Genomic DNA, 22,360 nt, shown 5'->3' with positions numbered 1-22,360 from the left:
ATCTACCAAGCAATGTTTGAAATAAATTCTTAGATAGGTCCATTAGTACATTTGCAAGTAAAAATTCCTTCGTATTAGTTATATATATTTTTTTATTACATTTATAATACACCCATATTTATTACTTTTAATTAAAAAAATTTATGCTCTTTTATTGGACTGATACTAGCACAGAAGTTTTCCTGTCGTGTTAGTGGTGACCTATAATAATTAAAATAAACTGTAATATAGGTCAATGAAATTGATGCGGAAGGGTAAATCAGTCGTCAGTAGGGATATTTTATGGAGAAATATTGTGTCTATGGAACACATAGGTGCCTTTTGCTTAAATTATTATTTATTTAAGAGTGTTTAATCAGTACAGGCTACATTTTGAAGCTTAGTACTTAATTAAAAATTTCAATGTGATCTTTTTGTAGGACCAGTCCCATCGCGTTATCGTTATTTCGTCCAGAAATAAATTAAGAGGGTATTAACTTAATTTCAAAAATTATAAGGCAGAAACTTGCAGCATGAGTATGCAATGTATATATATTTTTTTAATTTTACAATTAATTGACATTTTTAAATCTAAATACAATATGAAACCATGTTTTTCTTGCCACAGAGAAACGCTTACTCCTGCCATATTTATATTTTACTTGAAGTTTCACTATATATTTTTTCTATTACAAATCTTCTTATGCTAAAATATAATAATAATATTCTTACCTCATTTTACTATTCAGCATTCAAAACAACTAAAAAGTATTTACCTAAAAGAAAGCAAGCGACCTTATTTGAAGTGTTAAAATTAACGTTTAATTTATTGACAATATAAAAGGAATTTTAAATTAAATCAAATATACCTAGCCTGCAGTTCTTTTAAAATAATGTTTAGTTGAGGGTCGAAAGGATTTTAAAATAAAAAGTCAAAATGTACTTGAGGTGGTTTATTTTCGTCTGGATAAAAACATTGCTTACTATGTTTCAACATTTTTCTTAGAACCAATCAGCATTGCTATATCACAATGAATTACATCCACGATTATTCCAAGCGGCCAACTCCTCCCTCCAAAATAACATTATTAATTATCTATAGTTTGACCACAGATTGTTACTGAATCATACTAATGGGTAGTATTTATTAAATAGAAATATATATATATATATATATATATATATATATATATATATATATATATATATATATATATTATACTTTTTAATGTACCTTTATAAGAGATTAGCTCTAGCGATTGTAGGAATATGGCGACGGAATATTTGTTGACCTAAGAATGAGGGTTTATTGCTGAATAAACGTCTCTGTCAGACATATAAATAAACAATGCCGAAGAGTTGGTATTTTTAGAAGTTTTCAAAAGGTGCTATGTTGATGTTCACTCTTAAATGCTTACATTAGGTGGGTGCCCTTAAAATTGTTTTTTATTATGTAGGTATATTCTTTAGGAAATACTTATACTTACTAATACTTTAATAATAGAACGATTTGAAAATGTCTTCTCGTCTTAGATGGGCTATATATAAGAGATTCCTATATATATCTAGAATATAAGTGAAAAAACTCATATTAAAGTATTTTCTGTCTACTAGGGAAGTAATTTAACTAAAGTCGCATTAACAAAAGATTACTGCTTAATATGTACAGAAGAGTTATTAATTGTACGTAAACTTTACAATTATTTCAAATTCATTCTGAACGTCAAAATTTGTATATAAATTTTTCTTGAATATATCTTAAAACTATTCATTAAAGGATTTTAAACAGAAAGTGTATGATCTATTATTAAGAAAAGCATGTATATTTTAAGTTAATAAAGTACTTTAATGCTATGTCGTATTTGTATGCGACATGTTTTCAAAAGAACAGTTGTTGCTTTCATTGATAACCCTTCTAAACACAGCTTCAATTCAGCGTTGAGTATATAACATCGGTGAAAATTTCCTTACAAGCTTACCCACGGATCCTACTAATCGGTGGTCATAATTGAAGTATTAAAAGTCATGTACATATTATATTATAAAGAATATTAGATGTATAATATTACTGATTTAATTATAAAAATATCACATAATTTCATTGATAGAAATCAATTCTTAATAATTATTCAACTTTCATTACAGATTTCTTATATATATATTTATTTTTTACAGCATAAAATACATAACACTTTGCTTCTCAGTATCTGTTTTCGTGAATGTCATCGTGTCAAAATTGACACTGAATTTCAATTTTCAAAGGATAAGCCGACGCTTGCGCAGGGCGCGCATTGTTTACGTTTTTAAGTTTATAATTTTTATTTATATAAGAGATTTAGATATCAATTAAAATTAAACGATACTTTTAACCAAACTTCCAGCTTCAATCAAATAAAAATGAACCCACCATCACCATGGAAGACTCCAAATGAAGTAATGCTACTCCACAAGTTGAAAAAACGAAAAAAAGCATTGCAGGTAAGACTTTCTGTGTAAATAATAAAACAATTAATAGTTAATATTTTTATAGTGTTTTTGACAATTTTAAGTTTCATTAGTAATTGTAAATTTTATATCACATCTCAAAGTTTGTCTAAAAATTTGTATTATTGTAGGTGTGTTACTCACATGAAAGTTTTATTAAATAAAATCATAATTTCAGGAGCGCATGCGACATCCCTCGAGTTCAGTAGCAGAAGAAGCATCTAGTCAACAACCTATTAATTTAGATTTCTCCAGAATCCTTAATGGAGACAAGAGAAAAAATCCTTTCTCAAAGTTAATATCCTCATCTTATGATTGTTCCATGTCTTCAAAAGAAATTGAAATTAATTTCATTAAATAATTCCTTGTTAACAGAAATAATTCAGAGCAAAATAAGAAAGTTAAACTCCAATCAGCACCAGTAGATGAATCAAATGATCACACTTTATTTGCACTTCTAAAGTTACCAGCAAAGACAGAAAAACCTCCGCAAGATGTTGATACAGAGAAATTATCAACATTTTCAAATCTCTTACAGAAGTTCACAGCCGAACATACAGTAGTCACTGTAAGTGTATATAAAATAGTTAAAACCATTATAACTAATATGATTTATTAACAGAGATCCCTCTTTAATTAATAATTAATATGAGTCATATATTTTGTTATCTAGTTTATTAAATTAGAATTTAATAATAAATAAAAGAGATTTAAATTATAAAATATAAAAATATATGTAAATTGTTTACAGAAAGTGAAGGAAAACAAATATAAACACTTAACAATAGACTGGGCCCTTAAAACCAAGTTAAGGCTCATGTCAACAAAACCATTCCCCTGGACGTCCAAACTGAAAGCCAGTGAAGAAGCATCAGGAATAACAGGGTAAAACATTATTATCTATATCAAAAATATTCATTTTAGATACTAGTGATATAAATTATTAATTTCCACATTAAAACTGAATATGCAAAACTTTTTCTTCCGTTAACATTTGAACACTATGTCTGGCAGCTTAATTACAAAATGGCCATATACTCGAATAATAGTATGTTCAACTAGGAACTTAGTTTTTGTTAGTTTAAACATATATAATTTTATTATTCTTTAATAGGCATTTACCATCAGCCACAGGCATACATAGTTATGATTCAGTTTTTATAGTTACTAAGATAGATAACTTTAAAGAGCTGATGAGTAAAATGGAGGGGAAATTTATTATTTGCATTTTTGAGAAAATTTGACAAGAATTAAAAAATATACAATTTGGGCACATGAAATAACACCTTAATTTTGGCTTATGTAAAAACTATATAGTCACAGCCTAGCCCATATTAAGCTTTTGTATTGGCTATAAACATTCAATATTCAAAGTAATTTTCTGTTCTCAAAGTGCTCTTATCTGTTGCAGATTTGTCCGATGCCTTGATACAACATCTTCGTCTCTGGATACATCACCCCGGGCACGGTTTCACCAAACCTGCCTGTACTGGCAACATCCTCACCTGCCATGGGTGTCACTGTACCCACGTTCCTCGGGCAGGGTTGCCGCAACCAGTTTCATGGCCACCAATGAGGAAGTCAAGCGAGGTCTCATGACGGAATGGACGGAGAGTTTTAGGTCGTTATTTCAAGTGAGTTTTTAAATAAGAGAAATTGATATGTGGTAATAATTTTGACTCCTCCTCGGACTTCTACCTTTAACTTGGGTATATTTAAAACCAAATTTTCTTTAGTGCATTTCGTAATTATTGCACTAACTGAAACAAAGGTATTTATTTGATGGAATAGTCCGCTATATACAAAATTATGTCTAAAATTAGTTTTTGTAGTTAAAAAAATGATATTACATATACATATATACCTTGATAACAAAATGTTTTTGTCATTGATTTTAATGACATATATTCAACATTTCAACAGAGTATTTGCTTAATTTTTAATCCATTAAATAGTTATTTAATTGGAAAACAAAACTTATCCATACATTTAAACTCTGACAATAAAAAAATGTTAAAATTTAAACGAATATGTAGCTCCCTGTTGCGTGTGTGACGTCATTGTGCATATTCCATTCAAATTTGTTCGAGCCAATCCTCTCACAGAATGTTTTTATAAACGCGCAATAATATGCATAATTACGTCACACCAATCACATCACGTGATTTTTATATGATATTGGACCACTTTTATTTACTTATGTGTAAAAATTAAATTTTAATCTTACTTAGATATTTTATGCGTATCAAAGAATTAATTAACTCAACTTTATTTGCAAAACCAATTTCATGCAAATACCCAATAATAGAAAAATTCCTTTGCATTAATCTTCTTATTTTTGAAGTTCTTGTTGAATAAAACAGATATGTTGTCCTCAGCTAGTCCGAGCGTTACACTGCCCATACTTCTACGTTTTATCGAATACGTTTAGCGTCTTGTTCATAGCGAGCGGTGTGTGCGGCGCCGCGGAGCCCCGGGCTCTAGTGGCGCCTACCACGCGAGGGCTCAGGCATGCTCTCAGACAAGAAGGTAAATCAATGGTGGATTTAAATGAGAAAGAAAATTATTGGCTGACCTGGTATTGGTTTGTTATATATTTTGGTTCTTTTATTAATTTTATAACATTATATTTTAATAGATGTTGAATTTACCATGCCTCTGAGGCCTGAAAACAAGAAGAAGCTCAACACCTCTGATGAAGAACGAGGGAAAAACTCTTCATTTGACAGTTGCTACGACACCATGGACGATGGACGGACCAACGACCAGAACTGCTCGGGAGACGAAGATGACCCTGACGAGTTCCTCTCACAAATGGGCCTTGAGACGGCGGAGCTTAGGAAGATCAATAACGCACAGGTGATAGTTAGAAACAGTATACTTTACGTGTGTCACTAATACTAAGATTTTTTTTTTTTTTTTTGCATAAAATATTCCGATTTAATTACAATTATCTATGATAAAATGCGAATCAATTCAACAATTACATTGTGTGATAGCACTTATATCGTGCCTTATGACTTCGACGAACGAAACTGCTTTTTGACAGACACTATTCCTTACATATGAATACAAATACATTCTGTAGAGTATTCAGTGTGTCCAAGTTCTCAGATAAAACCATTCCATTTTATGTATATAAAAACTAAAAATGTCTGCCTTAATGCTTTAAAATATTTCAAACCGCTGACTCCAACCCTAAGATCTTTAATTCAGATAATATTTGTAAATGAAACAGTTACTGAAGATATTAATATCTAGCAGAACACGTGATATTTCTGCAAACAAGAATTCAACGTTTTATTATTTAAAAAATAAATATATATGTAAAAAAAGAGTGTGTTAAGAAAGGAGCTACGAATATATTAACTTCAGGCAACATCGAAATCCTAATGCCCTGTAAGAAGCATATAAACAAATTTAATATCCCTTGCGTCTCTAATAAAAAGATATAAAAGTTACGACTCAAAATCACACCACCTTGTTGTAATAAACCGATTCCTCCTCTCATTTTATGTACCTCACTCGGTATGAGACGTTATGTGTTCATAGTTGATTACGTCACCGACCGTATCCTTTACCGGTTAACCAATGTATAATGAATAAAGGCGCGCGTAAGCCACACGGCGGAGAGCAGTGTGGATCGTTCAGCGGAGTCGCTGGTTGTGGTGAGCGGTGCTGACGCTCAAGCTCTCTTCAATTTCCTCCTGAACTGTAAATCACTGGTCGCTGGCAGCGGACCTTTAGCCGGTGTCCCGCCCACGTTACTCGCGCCCACTGCCTTCCATGGAGGAACATTACAGGCTCTTAAGGTGATATACTTATCTTCTTTAATGCTTTTGATTCTTTATTCTAACAGACTTAATATTCTAAAGATTTATTGTATACATATACGATTATACTCGATAGATTGTCGTCAAGATTCTTGACTTAAAATATACATTAATTGTTTTATTAAACCGTCAACATAGAAATTAGAAATTTTATTGAGAATTATATCTGTTGTACATAAGATAGAAATCGTTACTTTCAGGTCAAAGAAAATATAATAAATTCTGAAAATAATAGGTACTACTCTATAGAACTACGAGGACCAATTCTACCAACTACCGTCCATACATTATTTAATGTACTGAAAAATAGTACTACCTCGCAATTTAGCGCTACATTTGCACATCTCCAGCCAACGTTGGCCTTTACTTGGGCGGCGAGTAAATTAGCAGGTACTACCAATTATATATGTGATTTTATATTGAACCCTACTGAATATTAAATCGATCCACGTTTTTCAGAGGAATCCTCCAAAGACAACGAACAGAACCAATTCACAAAGGCATTCAACAAAGAGAACTTATCTGATTGCGGTATAAGCGACGAAATGTTACAACTTTTCTGTTCATCAGATCCCGGTTCTATTAAATCTGTCGACAGCGTTAAATACAACTCAGAAGACGATACATACACCTGGTGACATTCGGCTGAGAATGTATCAATCATATAGTTAAGTGATTTCGTCCAAAGAAAATCATGAAGTTACGTGTTTATGTATTGTTTGTTTCATTGATAAAATAAAAAAAAGGTTTTTTTTGCGTAATTGTATGATTTATTCCATTTTCATTTTTGGTAAATTAAAAATAAAAGATTTCATAAGTCCACAGTCACTTATGCGATAGAACAAGATTCATACAGATCAGGATGAAATAAATAATATTGTGAGAGTTCTGCTCTAGTATGACGTAATATTTATGTTACTTAACATAACTGCACTAATCACTAATTATCACTTCAAACCCAAGGTGGAACAGGAATCTTGGAAAGCTTACGTCTAAAGTATTCATCTAAGCACAATGCTGATGTCTCGCTCACTGAAATACAAAGATTCACCGTTAAAAATATTGAAAAAAATGCAAAATCTACTGCGAAAAAGCTGCATAATAATATTATTACCCCATGCACACACGTCATCTCGTTTCTAAACGTCTATTCATTCCGGGAGTTTATGATTTCTGAAACATGAAGAAAACAATCAAACATTGTATAACACTTAATCCAGAATGTTATCAAAATAGAACGATGTCATAGGAAATATATAAGACGAATCATAAGAAGCTCGTTAGATATTCACATTGGAGGCGGTGGCTGTGGCGGCGGCGGCGGGCTGTCCGGGGACAGAGTACTGCGGCCGGAAGTTAGTGAAGTTAGCAGCGGCGGCCGCGGCCGGGGAGAATCCGGGCAGAGTACCGCCCGCCCCGAAACCACCAGGGAACTGGGCCATTTGAGCTGAAAACATGCATTCATTATAAACTGATCATAAGCTTAACTCCCGCTATCACCAGTACTACAATTATTTTTTTTATAAACTCTATTTAGCATATTAACAACCTTTATTTATATATTTAAAAGGATGTTTACCTGCGGGCACGGGGTTCCCCGCGGTGGCTGCGAGCCGTGACAGTATAGACCTCTCCGACATCTGTAGACGCTGGGCCACTGGCGGGATGCGAGCCAGCGTGGCCGGAAGACGCGACACGTCCGACTTCATATCCGACAACAGCTCCTCCAGCTGGTTCAACACCTGCAATATACAATTAATATTCAGTATATATAATAATAATAATTCAAGAACAATTTACAATCATTCATAATAGATTCTTTTAGCTATGTAGGAGGTTGTAAATCGAGAATAAAACAAAACAGTTGTTAAAATATCTCACAATCGGAAAAAATATTTATAATAGCTACGAAGAATTTGTTTACTCTTGGACGAATAAAACCAGTTACGAGGAATAATTTAAATGAATAACTAAAACAAAATATTGTCAAAAAAAAGTCCGTACCTTATGCAAAACGGCGTTAGCGGGCTTATTTCCGGCCAGCGATTCCTTGCTGAGGTGTTGATGTGATTCTGCGAGACATTCCACCTCGGCGAACCGCGCGTTCAGCGACATAGCCGGGTGGTTGGGATCCTGCGTCAGGTTGAGGTAAGCGGCACGTCGCAGCTGCTCTTCTATAACCAATGCCTGTTCCAGCAACTAAACAAATATAAAAATTTTAATTTATAAACCCGTTATAATTGCAAGTAACATATTTCCAGAAGTAAATTTACCTTAAACCGCCTGGCTAAGAACTTATTCTTGATTTCGAGGAAGTTGCCCTTGCCGACGTCCATCTTGAAGGGTTCGTTGATGATCGCAAACCGCAGATCGTTCTGTATGTCCTGCCAGCGACCGTAGCCGTGCGTCACGATGCCGGCCAGCAGCCAGTAGTCGTGTCGCCTGTGCCATATCTCGTACTCCCTGCCTGGGGCCGCAGCACGTTCTTCGTTCAACCATAATGTGTGCAGTTCAGTGAAGCCGCCGTCTGCGATGTTAAACATGAACTTGCGCCGCTCCACTTTCAGCTCGTCTTCTTCTTTGACAATCACCACGTCGTCGTCATCTTCGTCCTTCTTCTCGTCTTTCGGTTTATCTGAGCCTTCCGAATCGGTCTTGTCACTCCTCGCGTCATCCTTCTTATCAGATTCCTCTTTATTTTCTTCTTTGATTTTTTCATCCTTTTCGTCTTTCTTCTCTTCCGATTTTTCTTCATCTTTGGCGGGCTCCTCATCGACAGACATTCTCCTTTCTTCTTTTATCTCTTCTTTAATATCCTTTGTTTCCTTTTCGTCAAATTTATCTTTTTCTTCTTTAATGTCACTAATGTCCATCGGTTCATCCTTTTCTTTATCCTTAGTTTCAGATTTGTCATCTTTAGTCTCTTCTTTCTCATCTTTCTCGGAACTACCCGGTGTTGGAGCTTGACCTGATGCTTGAGTGACTTGAGTGGGAGCTGGTGATGGTGCCGCTGAAGTAATGGGTGTAGCTGTTGAGGGCGCCGGGCTAGGTGCGGCGCTTTCAGCACCCGCTATTTTTACTGGCTCTACAGGCTTCCTTATCAATTCTGGCATACTATAGTATCCGTTAATGTGTTCAAACTCCTGGACTTTTTTTCTAATAAGACTCATGACACCAATCCTTGTCAGAACGTGTTGTCTCGACAAGCCTTCTCTAGGAACACCATCCGCAAATGTCTCAGCATTATCAGCGCCTGGCTCGCACAAATGCCTCATGAATAAGGAAACGTACGCCTTGAAATTCCGTTCAGATTTTCCTCTGAGATCTCTGACCAACCATTGCGAATTAAAGGCGTCCTGCGGCGGCATGCCATACCGCATAATGGCGTTGAGGAACGACTTACGTTGTCGTGCGTTAAAACCAAGCACTTCCATATTTCCACCGACACGAGCAAGCAGTGGCGGTAACGGCCTGTCTCTTTCCTCCCTTCTCTCCAAACGTCTCTTGCTACGACGACTGAGTAAATCACCGTTATCGTTCTTTTCATCGAAATCGTCGTCCTCTTTATCGTCTTCACTGCCCTGGGAGAAATCAGAGTTATAATCTGAACCGTTTTCTTGCCAAGTAGTATCCTCTCTATTTTCAGTCTGAGCAACTATACCGTCGCTGTAATTAACCTGCTTGCGAACTCTCTTGCCTTTACCGAGAGTTCTCGCCTGATCTTCTTGATGCTGTTCGTAATGATGCCTAAGTAACTTGATCCAGTAAGCGGGGTCGGTATTCTCGGCCTCTTGTTTGATGATCTCAGTATCCACTTCTTCTTCACCATCGCCTTCTTTGGTTGAATAGCTGGCAACTTTAAAGGAGCTAAGGTATTCATTAGCCCACGATTCCTTCTGCTCGATACCTTCTTTCGAACGATCGAGTAATTCGGACACCGCTCTGTCGTCGTAATGTATAGCTTCTTCTTTGCCTTCCTCTTCTTTGAATAACTCCTCTGTACCGAATCTCAAGATATCGTCCAGTTCTTGTTTAGTAAAGTTTGCACCTTTCCCGCCCATCCCCGGACGCACAACCAAGTGAGTTAACATCATTTTTCTTTTCGCAACTTGCGTTACCCTCTCTTCGACACTGTTACGTGTTACGAACCGATAAATCATCACCTTATTGGCTTGACCGATACGATGAGCACGCGAAAACGCCTGGATATCATTGTGAGGATTCCAATCCGAATCGTAAATAATTACAGTATCGGCCGTGGCTAAATTGATTCCGAGACCACCAGCCCTTGTTGAGAGAAGGAAAACGAATTGCTGAGCGCCCGGCGCATTAAACCTATCAATGGCTTCTTGACGAATAGTTCCAGTAATACCACCGTCAATTCTTTCGTATTTATATCCTTCCCCTTCTAAGAAATCTTCTAAAATATCCAACATTTTCGTCATTTGAGAGAATATGAGTACCCTATGCCCTTGTTCTTTGAGCTGTTTTAACATTTTAGACATGAGCACAAGTTTTCCAGATGCCTTAACCAAAGCTTGGGTTTCATAATTGCCATGAGGTCCGAGCGGTGCTTCTTCTGCCGCTACAGGGAACAGATAAGGGTGATTACAACATTTTTTGAGATCCATCATGACATTAAGTAACGACACAGTTTGACCACCGCTCTTAGGATTCAAAGCTTCATAGTTTCGCGTCAAGATGTACTTATAATATTTCTTCTGCATGGGTGACAGTTCTACTCGCACAATGAACTCAGATTTCGCTGGCATGTTTTTCAATACGTCAGCCTTAAGACGACGCAGCATATGCGGCCCTAACATTTCGTGAAGCCTTTTGACTTGTTCCTCTTTCGATACATCCGCGAATTCATTTTGGAAAGCGGCTAAATCGTTAAACTTATCTTTGTTCAAGAAGTTCAAAAGATGGAACAATTCTTCCAGATTGTTTTGTAAAGGAGTTCCCGTCAATAGAAGCTTGTAATTAATGTGATATCCAGCAAGGAGACGGAAAAATTTAGACTGGTTACTTTTAAGTCTGTGAGCTTCGTCAACGACCAGAACTGCCCAATCTATAGAACCGAGACACGTGGAATCAATTGATATAAGTTCATATGACGTTAAGAGTACGTTGAATTTCACTTGAGACTTTATCTTAGACGGCCTTCCTCCTCTATTGGCACCATCGTCGAAAGTTAGCTCGTTTTCTCTAATAACTGCTCTTGAATCTTTATCACCGACATACGTAATACAGTACAAATCTGGAGCCCACAGCTCGAACTCTCTCTCCCAATTGATAATTGTTGAAAGGGGTACAGATACTAAGAAAGGACCCTTGCAATGACCTTCCTTAAACAACGAGTAAAGGAATGTCACAGTTTGAATGGTTTTGCCGAGACCCATTTCATCAGCAAGTATTGTATCAATTCCTTGTCCCCAGGAGTACCGCAGCCAATTGAGTCCATCCAACTGGTATGTATGAAGCTGCATACCAGTTTCATAAACGAAAGGCGGCTGATCTTCATACTTCTTGTTTAGGTTGGTGGTAGGGCGGTCAGGTGGCGGGTTGTACTTCCTTCCTTTGAACTGCAGACCACTGCTGCTTTCGTCGTCATCAATGTTATCTTTGTTCTTACTCTTACGACCGGCCTTTTTGCCTTTACTCCCCTTAGTTTTGCCTTCCGAAGTGATATAAGCGCGCATATCCTATAAGTAAAATATAATAGAAATATTAATTTTGAATAAATGTATGTAACGTATGTATGACAAATAATTACCTGATAATATTCAAGGGCATTCTTAAGCCCAGCTATATCCTCGTGCTCAGATTCCCAAGTGGCCTGATCGTAAGATAAATCTCGCCATTTGACCAGGTAGTACGTAGTACCATCGCGGGCTGTACGATGATTAATCACTCGATGTACTATGAGCCACTCCGGTCTCACGCCGTATCTGCAATAAAACATTATTATCAAGTACGACAAAACGATATTCTTCTGTGAAATAAATAATAATGTTTAACTTTTTACTTTAAATCTAATGCTGGCAAAATCATATTTAAGACTTTCGTCTCGTCTGCCCGTGATCATCGTTATTGAAAAGCAAACGAAACCTCGGGTAAAATGTTGAATAACAAAATAGCCAAATAAAATTCTCAAAACATACTTATATAGTCCTAAAAGCCTAAAATATAACTAACCTGTAGTATTTCTCCTCCAGGAGTTTCTCATCGTTGTCTTGGTGATGTTGCTTGCTGTGCTTCATACGCCTGCGACCTTCGCGTTCCTCGAGCCCGTCGTCCAACTTAGGCGGTTCTTCGGGATCAGACTTTCGCATATAGTAGCGATACATCAGGGGATGGAATACATCCAACTGAAAATAAACAATAAACATACAAATGATCAAATCATCATTAATTAGTAATTACCGTCGAGTCCAAACACGTTACGATGACATTATTTTGAATAACTCTTACTTCATCTATAAAAATATAAATATTTCACCTGGATCTCTGAAATCCAACTGCAATGCCAGTAGGAACGTTCATGCCATTTTACGAAGAACTCTCTCGAACGTGGTGCCTTTGACTTAGCCGGCTGTTCTTTCCACCGCCATGTTAAAATCTTAGCGACTTTACCATCCAAAGGTGGACACTGAAACGTTAACATAAGCATTACAAATGATAGTTTATATTGGAACAATTTTTTATTTGATTTAATAAAACTCACACTACATCGTGGACATTTCCATTCACCATCAGGGACTTCTTCTAATGGTGGATTTAAACAGAATCTATGGTACGCCGACGGACACGAGTCGCAACATAATAACTCTCCACCGTCTTTGCAAATCCTAAGACAAATATTATATATAAATTATTAGTTATGTTATTATTTACAAATTTATATACATCCATATATTATCTGATACATATTAAATACTCTTTACAACTAAATAACTGACTTAAATGAAACTAATATTTTCTTATTTTTAAAAATTACATTTTCCGACGTTTCGGTTACTTTGCAGTACCAATGATCACGGGCCGACGAGATGATGGTGATAAAATAATGCTTGGTAATCCGAAAATATTAGTTTCATTTAAATGAATACTCGCTAAAGTCTTAGGTCTCATTAAATAACTGACTGACTGACCTGCAGAACTCCTGATGCTCATCATCGTCTTCCTGTTCCTGATTACCCTCGGCCTGGCAGTATGTGCACGACCACCGACCTTCCGGCGTCTCCTCCAACTCAGGGTCCAAACAAACCAAATGGTACGCCCGGGGACATGTGTCACATAGAATTATTTCACCCCCTTGTTGACACACCTTAAATGGACGTAAAATAATTAAATTAATTAAAATCTTATTTACTTAAAAAAATGTATTTATTTTAAAATTCCAAATACCTCGCAGTAATCTTGATGTTCCTGTTCACCTTCAGCGCCGTCTGGAAATTTATTAGTTGATTTCGTTTTTTTCTTCTTTTTACTCTTGTTGCCGATTTTTGTTTTAGCCTTCTTCTTTGGCTGTTGCTGTGATAGAGATAATATAAATGTTATATTGGAAACAATATCTAACTTAAAGTTATTTATTGTCTAGTTATCTTACTGGTAAATTCGGATCATCCTCTTTCTGTTGCGGTGTTTCTTCTGTGGTACTGGCCACTGGTCTCGGTTCTTCGGCTTCAGCCAATAACTGCTCAAATTCTTCATCCGAGTCTGTATTCGCACCAGCGCTTCCTTCTTGATCTTCTTCCTGTGAATTGTTAAATAGAAATCGGTAAAATCTTCTATATAATGCTCACTATACTATTCGTATCCTTTGTAATTTTTTTAATGCCAATGTCTATAATTTCAAACATATAACTCTGTGGAATCCCTTAAGGAATATCTCAATGGAAATGCCAAAAATACTAGACGTCATAATCTTTAATTCCCTACACTACTAAATATATATGAAATCCAGAACATTCCTCTTTTCAATGATAGCTCTCTATAGCAACATATTATACACAGTTCCTTGAGTGTCGTTATAAAGAGTTCACACTATATGCAGTATGTATGTATATACTCACACTGCTGGTTCGTTTCCGTTTACTGAACTTGATCTTGAGCGTGGGCACTTTGGGCTTGCGCCCCGGCTTGCCGCGTGGCGCGTGCTTTGGCTTGCGGCCACGCTTGCGAGGAGCGGGCGTACCTTCGTCGCTCATGTCCTCCTCCTCAGGCTCATCAATGGAATCCTCGATCTAATTATAATTAATGCATTAGACATACATGCAGGTGTTGAAAAAATTCATTGCAAGAACAGTAATGTACGAAAAAGAGTTTAAAACAAAACAGGTCTCACGGATTCACGTATGAATAATGAATTGTTCGCACGTTTGTGGAGTCTGCATTTAAATTTAAATCAGCAATTTTAATAAGATAACATGTCGAATAATATAATCACTTTGGTTTCTTTGGGTGTACGTCCAGGCCTCTTCGGCGTGTAGTCGGATGTAGCGGATGTGTTAGTGTTGTCTTCGGAGCCCATGTTCTGACTCCCACCATCCAGATGTGGATTTCTCTCACAGAACAGACGCCATTTCGCCGCTACTAGCATCATCAACTTCGACACTGGTACCTGGACGATAAACGATTATATTAAAAAGCAATCCGCTATCTCGTAATAATAACACTAATGTCATTGCACTGTCACAACGTGTTTTGTATGGCCGAATCCATTATCATACCTTAGGATTTTCCTTCACTATAAGTGGGCGGACATGTTGTTGAAACAACTTGTAGCTTGTTAAATTTTCAAGATCCGCATCTGAATACTGAATATCAACGTCTGTGAGGCCAAATGTAGAGCACACTTCTTCAACTGTCGGCATACCTGACGTTATAAATATTCGTTAGGGATACATACATCATTCTATTGTGAATTTTATATTGAAACCTACGAACATTATAATAATTATCGTTTTATAAATACTGCATATTTTGATATCTAATCCGTTCGCGTCTACACATTTAAATGTAATAAAAAATTTCGTATACTACGCGTTTTTTATACATGTCTACATGTTCCCGACGTTTCGATTACATTAAAGCAACCGTGATCACGGGCAGAGGAGATAGAATTTTCATCTTTCATCCAGAATAAAATAACAAAAAGGCATAGTATCCGAAAAACTTACATTTATTGTTTTGATCTACGATAACAAAATATAAAATTTTAGTACAGGTATACAACTAAGTTTCGTCCATGACATCGGTCGTATTATTTCCTTTCTTTGTTTAATCTCATCTCCAGCCGTTACGGTAATATATTAGAGAATCAATAATACTATACATTATTTACAAACATTTCTGTTTTCCATAGTATAATAGATTCCGATAAAAAAAATATTAATTCCACGAAGTATGCAACACAACAATAATAACATAAAAGATAAAAGATAAAAAAAAAAGATCAATGATTTCGTAAACGAATTATATGAATAGTGCATTTGTAAATCATATGCACTATTATTGCGCCATTCTATGACTCATTAATTTAAACACGCAAATAAAAACACGCTATTTAATAATTGTATCTTAATAAGGATTTTAATGTGACATGAATAGTAAAATTCCACTCCATATTAATATTTATTATTTACAATATATTAATTAATACGTCGCAATGAAAGGACGTCTTGGTGGGTTGTGTACTTAGCCGGCTTAGAGGTAAGCTAAGACCGCACGCGAACCGCGTTAACTTTTATTTCCCGCTATATATACAACTAGTTAAAACTGCATAATAATATAGCTGTATCATAAGTTACATTCATTAAAAATTTCATTCTATACATAACTTACGAACCAAAGTACCATATAATATATCCCATTAAAATACTCTAATTAAAGACAAGCACACAAAGTAAATCAAGTTAGATTTCAAACATTTTCATGAATTAATCATTTTTTATCAAGATTGATAAGGAAGTGTACATTTCAGCTTGTAGGCAGATAACATCACGTCAAATCTAATAAAACTATTCAGACATTTCTTATAACTGCAATGCAATTTATTTATCAAGTGCGTCCTACGCCGTAATAAGTATGTGCATACATATCCTTAGTCTTGTAACTAATAATATATTTTTTTGTAATACACTAGTGTGAAATATCTGGTCCAAGTATTGTAATTATTTTATTGAAGCTTATACTTTGAGATTACTATTAAGAGTTATTATCTTCTAGATTGTTAATGTGTAAAAAAAGAGGATATTTATTCTATGTAAAGACACATGTACTATTAAGAATTCATGTATATATATATAACGTTTCTTATATATACTCAGAGTAAATATAAGAAATGTTATGTAGTATGTCTATATAATATATAAATATACTATGAGAAATTTCTAAGCTTACCTGATCCCGAGTCTGGTACAGCGGGTGCAGAGGTATTGTGTTTACTGGTACGTCCTTTCCGGGACTTCTTGCTTGAAGACACCGCACTTAGTGCATAATCACTATCACCCTCTGCCTCAATCTCCAGACCAAAGTCATCATCCTGATTATATAAAAAAGATTTTAAGCACTTATGTTAGGAATAATTTTAATGAAGTATTTATAAAATTATGTATATAATTTAAACAATAATATGAAGAATAACAAATTTTTAGGCTTTACATTTTCTTATTATTAGTATTTTGCAATAACTGATATTTTTAAGACCATTTTCATTTTGTTACACTTATAGTAGAAACAATATATTCATTTTCCACTCACATCTTCACTCTCATTCTTTCGCTTCTTCTTTTTCTTTCTTCCTTTCTTTTCTTCTCCTCTTGCTTTTCTTTTCTTACCTTTCTTTTTCTTTCTACCATCTTCTGGAGAGTAATCATCATCTTCCTGACAGAAACAATAAAAAAGTATAATTAAGTATATACAATATATATATTTTGTCTAAATAGTACAATAACAATATATATTTTTTTCTAAATCTTAGAGCAATTTAACTTTTTTTTATATTTTTTTTTTAATGAAAAAAATACATAATTACTTTTGGCGGTGCTTCATCACTCTCCCCAGAGTTATCAATCTGACCCTCACCTTCTTCTACGTCCTCGTCGCCTATAACAAATATTTACAAAAAAGTGGTCAAACCAGTCAACATGCCTTCCACCTGCAAACCTTATCCAGTACATTAAGATCATTCATTTTTGCAATTAACGAGCACTCCTAGATATAAGGTCACTAATCCCTTTGTTTGGCGGCGTCCATTTTGTTAAGTAGTAATGAGGGGATAATGCATGTTCTTTTCTGTCACAAACTGCCACATAAAAATATTTACAATGGGGCCACAACAAATATGCCATTGAAACACTTAATCACATATCACTCGCTAGAATTTTCATTTGCATCTTGGATTAAGAACGAGGTTTCACTTCAGAAGCCGATTTTTTTTCAAATTTTAATTGCTTGCCGCAAGTAAACATATGATACCGCTATTCGCGGCTTACCTATGACATGCTAGGAAGAAAAATGAACCCTTACCTGCGAAAGATCCATCAACCTCATCATCTGATGCCATTACACAAAGTTACAACACAACTTATTAATAAAAGAAAGATTTTTGTCTACAAAATGCAAAGGACGCGCAGTTTTTGCGACAAATGGTAATTAATTCAGAAATTGATGCCGCCGTCACTACGATGAACTAGCACGAAATAGCATGCATAGCTTCCTCTCTGTCGCTCCGAAAGCGAGTGACAGACTAAGCATACCTGTAAAGGGTGCGTAATACAGGATATAAAAGTACAGTTATATTTCTCTATCAACTTTGTTTACAAAATATTAAAAACTAATATTTTTGCGACGTGAAAATTTTATTTAAACTTTTATTTACATTTTCCTTTTTAACCAATCTGAACTTTAAAACAAATATTAGACAGATTTCATAAAATATACCAATTTCTATAAAGCTAGAATTCTAGGAATTCATGAAACTGATTGGTTTTGAACACGAAATAATATATATTAATGAGATCTAAGATTTTCGCGAGTTTTATTCATTTAAATGAAACTAGTATTTTTCGGATAAATCACGAGTAGTTTATATCCTATTACTTTGTGTGTATATTTCTTTTTAAGAATTATTATTGTTTTGTTAACTATATAACATATTTAAGCAGGATGTTTATTTCGTTTGCCACCTAGTTTTCCAGAATTAAATAATATTTATTATCACGCAAATAGAATATTAAGAAGCAAATCTATCCCACTTTTTGAATGACTAATTGATAACAAATATAACATAAAAAAACTTATAATAAAACCTATGGATATGATTTTATTACTTAACATATTAATCGTTAAGGGATTGCTATAGCCAATTCCTATAGAAAAAGGGGCAGCTGAAAGATCTATACGAATCCTTAGAATAAATAGATGGTCAAAAATTAATATATAAGTTGTCAAAATCACGCAATCAGGCTACCCAAGTTTTCGCAAAATCGAAAATATTGAAAGGGTCAGATGAAAAGCTACTATATAAAGATAACAACGTCATAAATACCTGGCACCAATATTACAGTAACTTGTTAAATAGCAACACAAATCCTTTCAATACCCCCTACCACAAACTGGTAAAAATTTTGGCTTTGTATAGCCAATATTACCATAAGAGGTCAAAGTATCTCTTTGCAAAATTTCAAAAATAAAACGACATTAGGACCGGATGAAAATCTTATAGAAACGTGTAAGTACTTAGAAGCATCGGGAACAATTATTCTGGCAAACCTTTTTAACAGGGTGCTTTTGGAAGCGGAATGTATGCCGGGGGCCTGGAGATTTAATACGATAGTCCCACTGTACAAAGGCAAAGGTCGCAGATACGAATGCAACAACTACCGTTGTATAAAGCTAATGTGCCATACGATGAAATTATATTAGAGAGTAATAGATAGCCGGTTATGAATGGAATGCTCACCTTCTAAAAATCAGTATGGATTTGTAACAGTCTTATCTAACACTGACCCAATATTCGCTTTGACAATAATTGCTGAAGAACACAGAGCAAAATAAAAACCCTTCTACGTTGCATTTCATTTCATTTCAATATCGTATCTCCACTGCTTGGCTCAAAAGGTGGGAACTAACTGGTGTCATGTGTGACAAGAAGATGCCAGTTAAGCTGAAAGATCTAATCTACAGATCTATTATGAGACCAGTCCTTACCTTTGCAAGTGAGACATGGGCATCTACGAAAAGGTATGTTGATTCCATTCACGTAGCCGAAATGTGGGGAGAGATCCGTCTTGATAAGGTCCGTAATGAGTATGTGCGCGGTAGTCTTGGGGTAGGCAACATCGCGGATAAGTTGCAAAAAAATCGGCTGCGCTGGTATGGACATGTCAAAAGGAGGCCACCTGAGTATGCCTATGTAGGCAACGCAGCTTTCAATCTTACTATATCTGGCAAACGGCGCAGGGGAAGATCAATGTTACGATGGGTGAGTGTTGTAAAACATGAGAAGAGAAGTAGCGATCTTCTAGAAGACGATGTCCATGATAAAGCGAAGAGGAAGAAGAAAAATAGAAGTGCGGTCCACGTCATAAGATGGGACAAACACTAAAAAGAAGAAGGAGAATGGTTAAGGGATCTTTTAATATTTATAATGCTTTGTATATAGAGGAAGTACTCTGCGTCTAATTATCCATATGGACCCAGTTCCTCGAGACTATTCCTAATGATACTCTTAATAATTTAACAACAATTAAACAAAATCAATAATCACCAAAATGTTACTAAAAATGAAAAATTGTAGTATATTTCGTTCAACCTATGGATGAAGTAAACAGCTAAAAAATGACAGTTGTTAAATTTTGATATATGTTAATTTTGACATCTGTCATCACTCAGGAATACGCTTCTATTGGGCTCCATACAAAAAATTGGTTTAGAGTTTGCATTATATTTTTTGTAAATTTTAATCTGAATGCTGCAACTGTGTTTATATTGCTTTTCTCTTTTGCGCAGTTTTGTCTGTAAATAATATTATTAGTAACACAACTATAAAACTCTTTAAACCAAGTTGAAATTTAGTGCTAAAACAATGAACGCTCTTCTTGACTACGGTTCATCTTCGAGCGCTTCTGAAGAAGAAAGCGGCGATGAAGAAATGTAAAGACATAGTAAATAATCATAATAATTAATAAAAACAGTCTTACAAATTTCAATATTATCATACACCTTTTAGAATTAAGCCAGAAGATCACACAGACGATAAGCCTAAGTTACCAAAACCTGTGCTGGGAGAAAGCAGTCTTCACACATCAGTGTTTTCAAATCCGTTCGCTGCAGCTGAAATAGCAAAATCGGCTATACTAGAAAAACATGTGAAAATGGTATATGTTGACTTTCTATTAGTTTCTAAATAATTTATTTTATATTCATATGTAGTTCTACATTTTACGAAAGTTGAGGTGCAATATTACACTAAGCTGACTTTTAGTCTCAGCACTAAGAAGATTCTTGTAGTTATCATACATTTTATTTTGCGATCATAACATTTGATACATGTTTAATTTTATTATTATTTTATCATAATAATATTTCCAATATTACATACAATCGTGAAGTACATAGGCCATGAATGTTAAGGTTTCAGGTAAAGATAATACCCAAATGATTAATGGAAAGAAAATATGTTGGAATTATAGAAAAGGTAAATGTCGTTTTGGACATAATTGCAAATATGCACATGATTCGGACATACAAAAATCAGCAGAGGAGCTAGAGGCTGAGAAACAGGTAAGGATTGTTTCACATTAATACTACATATATATCTTTTATACCCATACAAGATAAATAATACAGTGTATGTGTGTTTTATTAGTGTTATTACAGTAGAAAATTAAACCAATTGCAAAACTATCCTTTTCGGATATAACTATGCAATTTTATTATTAGGCTTCTCAACATTTTAATTACAGCATCCATATCCATATGTGATCACAGCAAGAATTTGAAAGTATGGGTAAATGTAAAAATAAAGTAATAAAATTGCTTATTAACACCAAAAAAATATAATTTCATTTTAAATGTGTCACAATTAAACCAATTGTCTTCTATGTTAAAAAAAAATAAAGTTTTTTGTTCAAATACAATAATGGTAATTGTCAAATGCTATTTAAATTTGCCTATCCAGAGATCTTAGGGTACATATATACTGATGAACCACACAATTTGTCTGAATCAAATACTAATTTATCAATATATTTATAATTTGTGTTAATTTTGTTGCATTGCAGAATTTAAAATCAGTTGTTTGTGAGAGCACTGGTACAATGTCTTCCGCGCCCCCACCACAGGTTGTCTTGGAGGCATCTCTTGCCACAGACGATGAAAGTTGGGAGGGAAAGTCTAGTAAAAAGAAAAAACGCCCCGGTTTAACCCAGGGTCTCATACCTGGACAAAAAGTCATGAAATTGTATAAGGAACAAAGAATAAAAGATGCTCCAAAATAATAAAATTTCTTTTTCTTCTTTCACTTTACAAATATAATATTACAACATACAATTTTGCTAGGATGAGTGGGTCTTAGTTGCAAAAACTACTTAATTTTATTAAACCTGCAGAGTAACGTAGATAAAGGATCGGTATAAGGTATAGGTTATAATTTATCAACAAACACTATGTAATTACTACAGGATCAAACCAGCAGTCGTGTTGTCTATAAAGTCACATGACGCAGACTGTATTTGTCGCTACCGGCTGGTTACCGTGAAGACAACGCGGAAGACTTCGCATGCACAAATAAGACTAGATAAAATACTATACAAGACATTAGACACTGTAATTAATGATGTGCACAGTATAATGTAGAGCCCCTCAGTATTCCATGGATTCATCGTGCGGGCGCCGGGTCCATCGCGTTGCAGAGATAGGAGCTTCAAGAATGCCTGGCACTTGTTACCCAGGTGTAGGTTTAAGGGGCCCCTATGTAACGCGTGTATCTCTATCTAAACAAATTCTCATCTCTCTCTATCTAAACAAATTCTCAAATTAAAAAACGTCTCTCT

General features: G+C 34.9%; 3 protein-coding genes across 4 annotated transcripts; 2 read left to right on the top strand and 1 right to left on the bottom strand.

The window, feature by feature from the left end:
• Positions 1–2,222: 2,222 nt before the first annotated feature.
• LOC116767445 (protein downstream neighbor of son homolog) lies at positions 2,223–7,057 on the top strand. Of its 2 annotated transcripts, none has more exons than XR_009753616.1 (10): positions 2,223–2,457; positions 2,642–2,757; positions 2,839–3,031; positions 3,215–3,348; positions 3,875–4,097; positions 4,842–4,992; positions 5,102–5,322; positions 6,072–6,275; positions 6,532–6,686; positions 6,756–6,895. XR_009753616.1 is itself a non-coding variant. In XM_032657767.2 (10 exons), exons 1-10 carry the CDS (start codon positions 2,377–2,379, stop codon positions 6,932–6,934), a joined length of 1,692 nt encoding a protein of 563 aa, XP_032513658.1. In that variant the 5' UTR covers positions 2,226–2,376; the 3' UTR covers positions 6,935–7,057. The 2 variants fall into 2 exon arrangements, 1 of the variants encoding a protein (XP_032513658.1); XM_032657767.2 differs by having other exon boundaries at positions 2,226–2,457; positions 6,497–6,686; positions 6,756–7,057.
• On the bottom strand, positions 7,044–18,010 carry LOC116767442 (chromodomain-helicase-DNA-binding protein Mi-2 homolog). The gene is made up of 20 exons (XM_032657765.2): positions 17,832–18,010; positions 17,338–17,408; positions 17,064–17,186; positions 16,704–16,845; positions 15,032–15,177; positions 14,749–14,922; positions 14,375–14,545; positions 13,909–14,055; positions 13,707–13,832; positions 13,451–13,626; positions 13,024–13,147; positions 12,799–12,948; positions 12,495–12,667; positions 12,073–12,247; positions 8,570–12,001; positions 8,301–8,495; positions 7,876–8,038; positions 7,589–7,743; positions 7,411–7,469; positions 7,044–7,328 (listed from the first exon to the last, which is right to left on the bottom strand). The coding sequence occupies exons 1-19, from the start codon at positions 17,866–17,868 to the stop codon at positions 7,461–7,463; spliced, it is 5,889 nt and encodes a 1,962-aa protein (XP_032513656.1). The 5' UTR covers positions 17,869–18,010; the 3' UTR covers positions 7,044–7,328; positions 7,411–7,460.
• Positions 18,011–20,186: 2,176 nt separating this feature from the next.
• Positions 20,187–21,810, top strand: LOC116767738 (uncharacterized). The gene is made up of 4 exons (XM_032658197.2): positions 20,187–20,459; positions 20,536–20,683; positions 20,940–21,089; positions 21,590–21,810. The coding sequence occupies exons 1-4, from the start codon at positions 20,392–20,394 to the stop codon at positions 21,803–21,805; spliced, it is 582 nt and encodes a 193-aa protein (XP_032514088.2). The 5' UTR covers positions 20,187–20,391; the 3' UTR covers positions 21,806–21,810.
• The last annotated feature ends 550 nt before the right edge of the window (positions 21,811–22,360 follow it).

The sequence above is a fragment of the Danaus plexippus genome (genome assembly GCF_018135715.1).
Source record: "Danaus plexippus chromosome 9 unlocalized genomic scaffold, MEX_DaPlex mxdp_26, whole genome shotgun sequence".
NCBI lineage: Eukaryota > Metazoa > Arthropoda > Insecta > Lepidoptera > Nymphalidae > Danaus > Danaus plexippus.
The sequence above is the reverse complement of the archived record's forward strand: the minus strand, read 5'-3'. Positions and strand labels throughout refer to the sequence as shown.

What these genes read in the sequence shown, in the direction of transcription:
- LOC116767738 (XM_032658197.2), top strand. Translation starts at nt 20,392, where the DNA reads ATGAACGCTCTTCTTGACTACGGTTCATCTTCGAGCGCTTCTGAAGAA. An exon ending in GAAAGCGGCGATGAAGAAAT is followed by an intron (nt 20,460 to 20,535) that starts GTAAAGACATAG and finishes TACACCTTTTAG; the next exon opens with AATTAAGCCAGAAGATCACA. An exon ending in TAGAAAAACATGTGAAAATG is followed by an intron (nt 20,684 to 20,939) that starts GTATATGTTGAC and finishes ATGAATGTTAAG; the next exon opens with GTTTCAGGTAAAGATAATAC.
- LOC116767445 (XM_032657767.2), top strand. Translation starts at nt 2,377, where the DNA reads ATGAACCCACCATCACCATGGAAGACTCCAAATGAAGTAATGCTACTC. An exon ending in AGAAAAAATCCTTTCTCAAA is followed by an intron (nt 2,758 to 2,838) that starts GTTAATATCCTC and finishes CCTTGTTAACAG; the next exon opens with AAATAATTCAGAGCAAAATA. An exon ending in GAACATTACAGGCTCTTAAG is followed by an intron (nt 6,276 to 6,496) that starts GTGATATACTTA and finishes CGTTACTTTCAG; the next exon opens with GTCAAAGAAAATATAATAAA.
- LOC116767442 (XM_032657765.2), bottom strand. Translation starts at nt 17,868, where the DNA reads ATGGCATCAGATGATGAGGTTGATGGATCTTTCGCAG. An exon ending in GAAAGAATGAGAGTGAAGAT is followed by an intron (nt 16,846 to 17,063) that starts GTGAGTGGAAAA and finishes TTATATAATCAG; the next exon opens with GATGATGACTTTGGTCTGGA. An exon ending in CTAACGCCGTTTTGCATAAG is followed by an intron (nt 8,039 to 8,300) that starts GTACGGACTTTT and finishes TGTATATTGCAG; the next exon opens with GTGTTGAACCAGCTGGAGGA.